The 12,291-nt window shown below is 43.0% G+C and overlaps 1 protein-coding gene across 1 annotated transcript in view; it reads left to right on the top strand.

The window, feature by feature from the left end:
- MAP7D2 (MAP7 domain containing 2) overlaps positions 1–3,273 on the top strand; it is a 41,679-nt gene extending 38,406 nt beyond the window's left edge. The window contains exons 15-17 of the mRNA XM_010571379.1: positions 21–207; positions 1,867–2,146; positions 2,746–3,273. Coding sequence (XP_010569681.1) covers positions 21–207; positions 1,867–2,116 — 437 coding nt within the window. The 3' untranslated portion in view covers positions 2,117–2,146; positions 2,746–3,273. The remainder of the gene's footprint in view (positions 1–20; positions 208–1,866; positions 2,147–2,745) is intronic.
- The last annotated feature ends 9,018 nt before the right edge of the window (positions 3,274–12,291 follow it).

Raw genomic sequence — 12,291 nt, 5'->3', positions numbered from 1 at the left:
TTTCTAACCTTCTTTTATAGAGATCAATGGATTGGCAACCTGCCTGAAAAATAAAAGCTTAGAAAGTGCTGTCTCTGTAATCCCTTCCCAAGATGTAGTTGCTAATGGACTAAAGTCAGTTCCAGGACTTATCCAGCTGGAAGCTGTTGATGGGAAATCTAACAGCATGGAAGATTCAACAGATGAGGTTCAGTCCATGGATGTGAGGTACAGATCATATCTACCAATAGAAATTGTGGAATTCGTATTAGACACGCACAAAGTTTTCTGTTCTGTTTGTTAATACCTTTACTGCTTTACTTCTCACCTACCCCACAGTGGGGCAGTCAGGTGTCTACTGTGGTGTATGCCGCTCCTGGCAAGACGTGAATTGGTTGTTTCAGACAATAGTCAAGAGAACCTCATCTTGCTCTCGCATATTTGGCCAGGGGTGGGCCTCTGAAATTCTTCTACAGTCCTTACTTATGGATTCCATACAAGTTTGTCCAAACCTTTCAGATTGTTCTGTGAAAGTAGCTACTGTAGATATTGTCAGATGTCACCTTTTTTTTTAATTTGTGTCAAGACTGCATAGCTATGAAGCACGAGCTTTTCTCCCTCCATACAAACAGAATAAAGAAAATAGTAAATTTAGAACTTTAAGTACTTAACCAGAACAAATGTGTGGAAATCAGTAAATAACTTCGTTTGTATTAAATACTGCTGGATTTTGATGGAAGAACTTGCAGGAAAGAAGGAAGTTGGTAACTTAAGACTGCTATGAGGAAGCTAGCTCTGAATTTTAAACATGGAATTTTTATACGGTGCTTCCTTAATCAGTAAGCCAACTTAACCTTTCATATTGTTTCAGTATTTCTGGTAAATCTGCATAAATACTTAAGAAATGCCATAGTGAGACAGACCAGAGGTCCATCTAGCCTGTTATTTGGTCTCAGAGAGTATGAATAAGAAAAACTGGTTAGGTAGAGCACCTGAGCCCACTGCTTTCTGCAATCCAAGACCACACAGAAGTGGTCATTAGGGATGTTAGAGGGCACAACTCTGCTTTGCCCTTTGAAATATCCACTGATGAACCTGTTGCCCATGAGTTTATCCAACTCCTTTTTCAACTGCTGATAAAGTTTGCATCCAGGACCTCACCTGGCAGCAAGTTCCGCAGTACAGTCTCACTAGGTAAATTGCATTCTTTGATACGCATTAAACCCAGTCCTTTACTAGTGTCATTGGGCACCCCCTGGGTTTTGTGTTGCAGGATTTGATGCACGATAGTTCTGCCCTCAACGTATCCACCACTCCTTCATGGTTTTAGAAATCTCTGTGAAATCCCTCCTTTGCCTTCTCTTCTCCAGAGTGAAACGCACTAGCCTTACTAGTCTTGGCAAAGCGTCAGCTGGTAGCAGCACTTGTTAAATTAGATTGTAGGATTTTTAATGTCTGAAGTATGTCGTAAGGTCGCAAGAAATAACTTTTTATTTAAGTTGTGAAGTGTGAGTGCTTTAGGTAAATATTTGCAGGGTCAGGACAATAATTTGCAAGATGCAATAAACATTTAAGAAAGGGAGTGGTGCAGGGACTGAAGGAATGAGTTGGCAGTAAACTAGCAACTTGTTAGGAGATGAGTGTTCACATCACACAGCTACCACAAACCTTAATCTTTAAGGAATATGAATTAGGTATGACCTTCCATCCTGGACAGGGTAACCTCTTTTTATTTGGATTGGGACATACTCTAGGTAAAGGCTTGCTGCAGCTGGCCTTAAGATAAGTAGTAGTTTTTGTACAGTCAGAAGATTAATTTGGTTGTTGCTTAATGAAAAGTTACATACCACTTATGCTGCATCTTCCTTTCATTTATCTCTTGTGTAGCCCGGTTTCAAAAGAAGAACTTATCTCTATCCCTGAATATTCACCCATGAATGAACTCATGCCCGGTGTTTCTTTGGACCAAAATGGGACAAGTAATGCCAAGGCTCTTGAAGATCTCTTGGATTTCACAGGCCAAGCTACATACTCCAAGATGTCCAGTGATACCATCAGCCTAGATGACTGTAACAAAAACTTGATTGAGGGATTTAACAGTCCAGGACAGGAAAATACACTTAATTCTATCTGTTGACAACCTCGCTTTTCAGCAGAACAAATAAAGGTACAGTATTGTGATAAACATCGTGGATATGATAACTTGCTGTGACTACTTACGAGCTTCCCAGAAAAATACAGCAGTTGTAAACAGTGTATGTGGAGAGAGGAAGAAAGCTGGTCTCCTAGATATTTAAATTCAGCATAATCTTTCATATTTGCAGCTCTTTGTAAATTGGCATCATATACAAACTGAGCGTATCATAGCAACTGAAGGCATCTGCTAAATGGAAACATTTCCTTTATGCATTCAGAATATAGTGAGAAGAGTTGGGTTTTCTTTCTTCATTAATACAATACCTTTCCTGTAAGTCTTTGGAGCCTATTTGCATGAAGAAAACAGTTAAAAGTGGGGCCAGCCTAGAAAATGATAGTTCTTATTGCTGCTTACTCTTTCCTGCTGCTGTAAATACTTGCAGCACGGTGTAGTATCACTTACCCTGGAAAGCCTGCATAGTAAAAAAGCACAGTAGGCTTCAGTGACAGTTTCAAAGTATAATGCCACAGTCAATTTTTTTGAGAGGGTGTATTCTAAATTACAAAACTGAGGTCATCTAACTTGCACGGCTGACGTTGATATTCTTCTCTCTCTTTTTTAATTGACAGAGGTACCAACTTCTGGAGGATATATATCCCTGTGATGCTACTGGCAGTAAAATATGAGCTTGTCACTTGAAAAAGCTTCTGCAGTCCTTGAACACTGGATTTCAAATAATCAGAGCTGAATATAACTTTGTCTTCCCAGGGAATATGTTGACTAACTGGCTGCTTTTGGTAGAAACCAATGATCTAGAGCCTTGATGGTTTCAGGGAAGACTGAGTGTGCATTAGAATTTGAGCTTTAGCTGCTAATAAAGCACTTATTTCTTCTTTTAATTTAAAATTCATCTCAACACTTCACTGTGATTTTTACCTGCATTTTATTTTGAAACAATTCTTCCTTAAGCTTTATCATACATCCATTTAGACATGTTTTTCTTGTAAATAATGATGAGGTTTGCCCACAGTGCATTGAAATGAAATAATACACTGTACTTTAGTTTTGTGCCTATCTTTTTTGTCTTTAATAAGGAGTTATTGGCAACTTTTATGCAGGTGTATAATTCAAAACTATAGCTGAAGAAGCTTGAAAAATACACAACTGCTGGAATCAAAAGAGCCTTCTTACTGACTGTGGAGTGTGGGAGCTATCCCGTTATGGTTGTGTTGACACTTTTAGTCACTAGTGGCACTTACTGGTTAATATTAATTAGTCCAGGAGTGACTATCAACTATGTGTTTAAAAACATACTTGTGTAACACCTGTAAACAAAAGTAGGCAAAATGCCTAGTGTAATCCCTTTATATATATATATATATAGAATAGCTGTAGTAGATCCGAGTGGTTGGGGGGTGAGGTAACACGTTAGTCTTTGAAGATGCAGACACTTGATTAATACCAGCAGGCTTTCTATCCAGTGGGGAAGTATTTTGTCTTCCTATAGGCTCAACAAAGCAAGGTTTAGTTAGCAGCAAAACAATATGCGAATGTTGCAGCAGAAAAACAAAGGCTGAGACACACACGGGGAACACTGCTCGCCCCCTGAACGTTCTGTAAATATCTGTATGGGAAAATTCACATCGAGATGTATGGTGTCTAGACATTACGTGCCATACAGTGTTAACTTTATTTCTGTTGGTGAACTACAATAACTTTATGCTAGATCACATGCTGCTTTGAGGACACTTTTGTCCAGTTCCTTATAAGAATAAATTACAAATACAACTCTCTTTGGACACAAATGCAAAAGAAGTGGAAATGGGGTGGGTGGGTTTTTTGCTTTTTTGTTGGTTGTTTTTTTTCCTACATGTAAGGGAGTTCACGGCGTAGCTTGAGCTCAGTTGTAGCCCCATTCCTGTGCTCTTTAAAGCCAGCAATGGGAAACTAACCAATGATGTTATGTGCAAAGTACAAAGGAATCATACCTACAACAATCCAGCTCTATTTATGTTAGTGTACTTCAGAGAAATACTTTCTTTTGACTGTGCAGTAAGCTGTAGCATGGTTCTGTGTCTTCCAAATTAGTCCTTCATCTATTTCCTAAATAATAAACAAACAAAACCAGTTTGTTTTACTGTGATACATTGTGTTTGACAAATGTCACATTATATTTTATTATGGTGTCATTGTATAACCTGTAGATTTCTGTATTTGCATGACCTGTATAGCATGTATAAAGGTGAAATACATTTTCATTTATGAATCTAACTTGTTTCTTAGCTTTTTTTTTTTTACTCCCAGCAAAAATACGACTGATTTAAAAATACAGGTATGCTAATTTGTTCTGAGGTGTTTTCTGAAGGCGGGCATAACACTCAGTGAAGGAGTGGCTGTCAGAGCCTCAAAATACTTCACCGTTGCTTCCTCTGCCCTATACTGATTTGCTTTCTGAGGTCTTGCCAATACACAGAGGAAATGCAGAAGAACCTTAAGGTGAGGGTTTCCGAACTGTGGCAGCCAGGGAGCTAGTGACAGTGTACAGTCCCGTTTGCAGCCCCGGCTTCAGCTCGCTGGGGTATTACCTGGCAAAGGAAACCAGGAAAAGAAAGCGTGGGAGCCGTGGCTGGCGGACACTGTTCTGTTCCTTGTGCAGGAGCTGTTCTGTAAGGGTACCTGTCACATAAATGCTGAACTTCTCTTCAAGCTACCTGCATGTACTGCTGCTTAGAAAGAGGCCAGCCTGGAGCTGCTGTTAGTTTTCTAGTTAAACGGTGGGGGGAAATGTTCTACAGTTTGTTCATTTGTTTTGTTTTGTTTTTTTTTTATCGTAACTTCAGTCAAAATTAAAAATGAGAGAATCTACTTTTATTATGAAGTATATTAATACTTTCCATGGTGACAGTTCATCTCACTCTTATTAACTCTTGAATCATTCATGTTATTCAGGTCCACTCAATTATTTACTAAGGTGAAAGGAAGCATGGTAACTGAGCATTCATGAAGGAAGATACTGCCCATTTTCCTTTTTTATTTGCTTTCAGATGTAGCTTTACAAATTTGGCTGAATATCTGGAGCAAGTACTGTTAGCTGAAGGGTTAAATTGCTTCTACTTTTTGCTTTTGATGATGTAACTTCATACCAATACCATACCAGCGTTTGGTGCTGTGATAGAAGTCTGTGCAATGAGCTTTACTGTTAATTTGTCAGCGGTCTTGGAACTGTGGTAAGGGATCACTAGTGATTGACACAAGGTCCTTGGTAGAGCTTCTCTGCTGTAAAGCACTTGAGAATCAAGCTGTGAGAAGAAAGAAAAAAAGAGTAGAGCAGTGATCCTTGAATGGATTTTATAAATGGAGTTACAAATGGATTATTTTTTTTTCAGATTACTTTTAGAAAGTGAGCTGCACCACAGGATTGTACACACCAAGAAGAATTGGACACTGCTACTGTCCTTTCCTAGATCTATTTTCAGTAACTATTAGTAACTTTTTAATACATAAAGAAATGATACCTGTGACATAACGGGGCGTCACGGTAGCTCTCCGAGTAGGTTCAGCACTTCCCATGGCATTACCCAGGGAAATGACAGCCAGAGCTTGTCCCAGCCCCCAGCGAAGTCCCAGAGCAGACCTCCTGGCTCCCCATCCAGTTCAGTTCCAAACAAAACGGCATCGGTCAGGGGTGGATCTGGACACCCGGGCTGCGTGGGCAGCTGGCGCTGCGGCTCTTCTGCGTCAGTCACGGCTGCTCAGAGAAGCCCGGGGTCCCAGGACACCGCCGGGGCTTCAACGCTGCAAGGCAGCCGGGAACCCCTAGCAGAAGATGTCCCTCCTATAAAGGTTTCAGCTGTGGTCCCTTCCCTGTATTAGAGTGTAAATCGTTTAACATTAATGAGCTGAAGACTCTTCACCCCATGAGGTCTGTTTAATTGTTTGCTGTAAGCCACGGCCCGTATCCTGCGCAAGAGGGAGACTGTCCCGTAAGCAGCACAAACGGATCGGTGGGGATACGCTGCTCCTTCTCCTGCTTTAGTGACCGGTGGGACTTCTTCCTTACCCTTTCCTTCTCCCTCCCTGTACAAGAACGAGGCAGAGACTGAAACAGTCTCTTTGTTGGCTCTCATTTCAGAACAACGCTGTTCAAGCCGTTGGTTGCCTCCGAAAACACCACAGAGGGTGGTTGTTCACCTGTGCTGCCTCTGCGTACGCATGCACAAATACACGTAAATGGCAGTTACCTGACATTTGGGGATGTTGGTTTTCAATATCAATATTAAATTCTGAAAAATTTATTATTGCTGGGCCAGTATGCCAGAATCTGGAAAATATGATGTATGTGGTGACTGAATGCAATTTTCTCTGGATTTTCTTAAGAAAAACAGGTTTTAAATTAATTCAGTCTCTCCAGAATACATACACTTAAAAATAATAGAAAATTTAGGATGTTCAGATGCATTTTTGTTACTGCTGTTAGCGGCAATCATACCAGTCTGGAACACCATGAGCCACAATGTTCATCTCCCCCCTGCTTTTTTACCCCATCGTTTCTCTTATCCTTATGACCTCCTACAGCTGAAGAGGAGGAGATGCTATTCACTCAGCTGGCCATTTTTCCATGTCTGTTGAAGCAACACGTTAAGTGTAAAAGCCCTGAAAATTGCAGGTGGAAACGCTAAGAGAGAAAGGATGTTTATGGTTTTAAAATAATTACGTAAAGTGTAAGAAAATGGTTTCTTGACCACCAGAATAATTTTTGACACTTGTTTTCTTCTCAGTTGCCTTGTTTGTTCTCTAGCTTGTATAGGTTTTATAGCATTTCTAATGATTCAAGACTGAGGCAGTAATTTTTTTAAACTAGTGGGTTTGATGATTACCTGAGGCCTGCAATTTTCGGGATCAAAATAAATGCTGTGGAAGCTAGTGTCTGATGTTCACTTGGGAGCTCTCCAAAAATAGATGTGTATCCCTGCTGAAATCAAGCCTGAATGACTTCCAGAGAAAAAACAACTGTGCTGCAGGAGAGATTCAATGAATAAAAGGAAATGGTAAGCAATGTGCTGTGTGCTTTGCAAAGTCCTTGCTCTGAGTTTTTAAAGTAGTTACATAAATAGCTCAAACCAGAAGCTTTGCGTTACCACTCCTGTCTTCTTGCTGTGTCTAAAAGGAATAAGTTGAAGTCAGTGGCAATTGTAGGCGATTGATGTTATACAGGAATGGACCCAAGAACATAAAATTACATAGCTGGAGAAAAAAATTAACGGGCGTGAGAGGTGTTCACAATCAGGGAAATTATGCTGACAGTATTTCCTCATTTTTTTCTAGAAATAACAGCCACTCTCACCAAATTCAATACACGAGCAGCACAGTAAGTAGGATTAGGGCAATATCTGTAACACCATATTAACATTATGTTCACACATCCCTTTTCAGAGCAACTTCTCTCTTTTAAAATACAGATGGCAACATTGTCTGAAATACCATTATTAGGGCCTAAAATATGCAGAGCTATGGGGGTGTTTATACCAATAAATTCTACGGAGTTACTCCTAGTCCCCCTGCTGTGAAGTCTCAGTCAGGAACAGTTTTCACTCCTTCCTTTTTCTTCTTTTTCTTTTCTTAAACCTCTTATCAGTTCAAATACACGAATCCAAGAGAATACAACTTCTGGCGGTTGCTTGCTGCAGTGAGTTTGTTCTTGCAGTTCCTGGACAAAGACTGTCCGTACCATGGGTGGCAGAGAAACAAACAGTCCGAGGAGCCTTCTGGAGGCTGAACACGTGCAGTAGTCTGTTGGGGACGGCAGCAACACATCGCTGGCACCGGCAACGAGCATAATCCTGGTCAGAAATGGCTAAAACTTCCCCAGGTGATGACCGGGTCAGAATTTCTTTCCTTTTGGCAAGAAATGTTTGTATTTCTAACCTACGTTTTTACAAGGTTAATTTATGCTGATGTTCTTGGGCCAGTGTCGGATTTTAAGGGCAGAAAGCGTCCTATAGTAGATGAAAGTGCTGGTGGATTTAGCAAGTAAATGAGTTGATGGGATGAGGGAGGGGAAGCAGGATGGGTGAAGGCAGCAGTTGCTGAAGAAAGCTAAGATACTTTGCACATATTTACTGCCACGTAATCGCTATTAAAATTCCTAAGAGAAATTGGTGTCAGTTAGGCCCACAACATCCTGTCAAGCCGGACATTTTGAAATCCGATTGCTCCTTGGAGTTCGCATCCTGCTGTTTCACGGCAATTTCTCCTCCCATCACCTTTCCAAGATCTGGCTCTTGCACAGGGAAAGAAATGCAGCCTTTCTGCGCCTCTGCCTTCCTCCTCACATTCATCTGCTGTGGCCTCTTGGGTGATAAGCCTGGTTCAAAGCCATTGCTTTTAAAATCCTGTTACTGTATTTATGTCACACATTGGCGTTAATTCATACACTGAGATTGTTTTCACTGGTATTATGCCAAAATCCTACCAAGTTTACACGGGCCGTACGCCTAGCGGCGACAGCGCATTTTCACATGTTGTTACAGGAAAGTCCTGATAACCTCATAAATAAAACATACGGGCATCATTACGTCATGAGAGCCAGCCTCGCTAAAGGCTCTCTTTAAAGAGTAATCTGGTGATACTATCGGAGCCAAGTCATGCAGTCAGTCCTCCTCTCACATTCCTTCGGGTTTTAATTAAACAATTACTTTACAGCTTTCCTCAAATTTCAAAGCTAAATAATGTAGGACTTATTTCCTCAATTAAGGAGGGAATCATTATCTGTTGCTCTGAGCCTCAACTGAAAAAAATACCACCGTTCCACAGAAAGCTGTTAAAGAAAGTTCTTACAACTTAATTTGTGGCATTTTTTTGCTTTATTCTGGACCAAATTCTTGCCTTGTCTGGATGAGGAGTTACAGATTTTACATTCTTTTGACAAGTAACTTCAGGAGTTGACCTTAACACCAGTATCTCATTTTCTATAAAGTAAGAGAAAGAGCTGATGCTCCTTTGTTAGGGACTTAGAGGTTTAGCAAAATTAGTTCCACTGAATGACAGAAGTATTTTTTATTATTATTATTATTATCAAACAAGTAGCGTGCCTGCAAAGAATGAGGCAGCTTGCTCTTGGTTTGGCACACGTATTTTGATAAAACTCAAAGAAGAAAATGCCTGCTTGCGCTGAAGGTAGGGGTGGAGGAGAAGGGAAAGAGGAAAGCACGAATGTGAAACTCCTCCAAAAGCAGAGATCCAAGTTAATGAAGCCATGCGAGTCTTATCAGGAAGCATAACAAGACAGTGAAGTACAAACAGAACACTTCCCTTCAGATACTATAAGAGGTTGGCTGGTAAAACCCCGATTACCCTTGGACAGCGGTTCGTGATGGTGGATCACGCCTTTGCAGACGTTGACTCCACCAGACCCTCTCTCACTGCTCCAGCGTGCTCTTTCCCCTGCAAGTACCGTCCACGGGCTCTGTCTGCAGACACCAGGTGAAATGCGTATGACAACCAAGCTAACCCGCTCCCTGCAAAGAGCTTTTAATTCCCTGTATGCGGTCCACCTCGGCGGAGGGCAGGCGTTCACCCGCGGCTGCTGCGGCGGTGAGCCTGGCAGCGCTCCCCTGCCCGGCTCAGGCTCCCTTGCTCTGCCTACTTCTGCGCCTGACCTTGCCAGGGATCAAGGGAAGTTTTAGTTCCACTTCTTTTAAAAAAAAAATTAACATAATACTGTTCAGCGAAGCTCATTGCCAATAGTAATGTTTTACATGGAAAACGAAATGTGTCCTGGAAAGAACGGATACGCAGGACCTGTCTGCTATCGAGAGTTAGTTTCTGCCTTTGAATTCTAGGTGACTTCCATTCATCGTTTCCAAGTGTTTAGCATGCAAACCGCAGCCGTGCTCTTTCCGAAGGGAATGTTTACTAAATTAAACATTAAAGGAATATGAAAGCTATTCTCTATTCTAATGATACTTAATTAGAAAAAAAATGGAAATAGATTAAAATAATTAGTCTTAATAAGCAGTAATTGCCAAGTCTTGTGCAACAGAATAGCCTTCACAATTTAGAGATGGAGAATAACGATGCTGTGGAACTACCAATAGACACTGCTTTGCATATTGAATTTGTAACCTGTGTTTTAAGTTCATGTTTTCTTAGACTACGCAGTCCCAACCATCGAGACCCTTGTGTACTTACTACCCATCACGATGGTATCCATCCTGCCATCCGTCAGGATAAATGTACACTGGATCCAGACCATCTGAGGCGAATCCCAGTAAATAAGTTAATAACAAAGTTGAGTAATTTAGTTTATGTGAAGTTTATCATATGCCTGTGGAGGTGGGTTGTCGGTACTCGATGCTTTGGACCAGTTTTTGCTTTAAGTGAGGTGTCTGCTTAAAGTTTCAGGGCAGCGCTAGCCCCGCTACATGCAGAGAACAGGCAAACCACTACACCAGCTGGAGCAGGGAATAAAACCACATCTTTTTTCTGTTAGTTCGACTTTCCTAATCTTGAGAATGAAGCCGTAGCTGCCTATACGGTGATTATCCCGCACGTTGTCAGAGGCATGCCAAATGGGTACCTGGCTGAGCCCCGTGAGCTGGCCCAGGTTTTTTTGGGAAAGTGCAGATTAACGGCACCTGCCTGCTTCAGTCTCATTTCTCCATCTAAAGCTCACTCTTCCCATTTCTCGCCCTGAGCTCCTACTAACAAAAATACCAGCGTGGCGAAGAGGAAGCAAGCAGTGTTTAGTGCAGCGTGCCACTGTTAGTTCTATGCCATATAGTTCAGTAAACCTTTTGCAGTCCCTTTTGATTGGGGAGACGCTACTACTAAATTTAAAAATAATCTTATACTTCTGTATGCTTTTCTTTTGAGAATTTCAAAGTGTTTTGGTGAGCGCAGGAAATTATTTTCTACGGCAATCGTGCGGGGTTCCTCGTGTTTGAGCTAGGCTGGAAAGAACCGAGCGGGGTCCTGCGGACAAAGACAGCAACCAGATTTATAGCTGTGAAGAAGGATCCCTCCGTCCCACCTGCAGCAACTCTGCCCAGGTTGAAAAGACAGAGATGTGACGATAATGCTCTGCTAAAAGATCAACCCTATAAAAGAAGGGCAGGAAGATGCTGGCAGCTACAAGTCCGAAGGATGGCCAAACCCAGCAGCCCACGTGCTCTGATATTGGGAACGCAAGGGAACTGAGACCACCTCTTTGAAGTACATCTAATTAAGGGGCCAACCTTAATTAAGCAACCCTTCCTCTCCACTCTTTACCCAGAGAATACAAACATCTAACTTCAGCCTGCTAGGCCACGGTGTGACGACAGAGCGAATGCAGCACTATGGCTCTGAGCTGGACCATAAACGTCGAGACTACGTAACGCGGAGTGCTGACTCCGGCTCTTTTTTGGGCTTAAATTAATTTCTTAAAAAAAAAACCCCAAACGTGGACAGGCTAGCTTGGTTTTGGCAAGCTTTATGCCAGGTCAGGTATCGTCCGCCGGTGCCGCTGTGAGGATGCCGTATCAGGTTATCGCCCATCTCCCTGTTGGGATGCAAACCGGCGCCAGTCCCGCGCTCGGCCTGAACCAAAACCACGTGCCTGCACCCGATCTGAACCGAATTTACGTCAACGACTCGATCCGACGCACCGCACCGGCGCTCCCGACCCTTGACCAGCGGCCTCGGAGCCCCGCTGCGACCCCTTCGCCTCTGGTTTTGCACCATCTTTAAGTCTCTTTCTCGGTGGGGTTTGTTGTTTGGGGTTTTTTTTTTTGTACCACACACACACACAAAAAGACACTCTCTTTCTGAAGGGTGTCCGCTGCTGCAGACACGGCTCAGCCCACGGGGGCCTGGCCCACGGGGCGCACGACCCTCAGCCCACCGCCTCCTCCCCGGGGAAGGGGATCTCTGCCGAACGCTCCGAGACGCTTGAGGAGAACCTCGGAGGGGGGGAAAAAACCCCCCAAAACCCCCACCAGCGGGGCCCTGCCTTCCCGGCACCGAGCGCGGGCCGCCGCCTCACCCGCCAGGCAGGCCGCGGGGCGGTGCGCGGCCTCACCGCAACACCCCCCCCCCCACGACCCCGCAGGGCTTTCGGGGAGGAGCGTCACGGCAGCTCGGGGCTTCGCAGCCACCGAAAGGCCCCTCCGGACCTGCCGAGCGGAGCGGAGCGG

This window comes from Haliaeetus leucocephalus, unplaced genomic scaffold (genome assembly GCF_000737465.1).
Source record: "Haliaeetus leucocephalus isolate CR32 unplaced genomic scaffold, Haliaeetus_leucocephalus-4.0 Scaffold317, whole genome shotgun sequence".
In the NCBI taxonomy this organism is placed as follows: Eukaryota; Metazoa; Chordata; class Aves; order Accipitriformes; family Accipitridae; genus Haliaeetus; species Haliaeetus leucocephalus.
The sequence above is the reverse complement of the archived record's forward strand: the minus strand, read 5'-3'. Positions and strand labels throughout refer to the sequence as shown.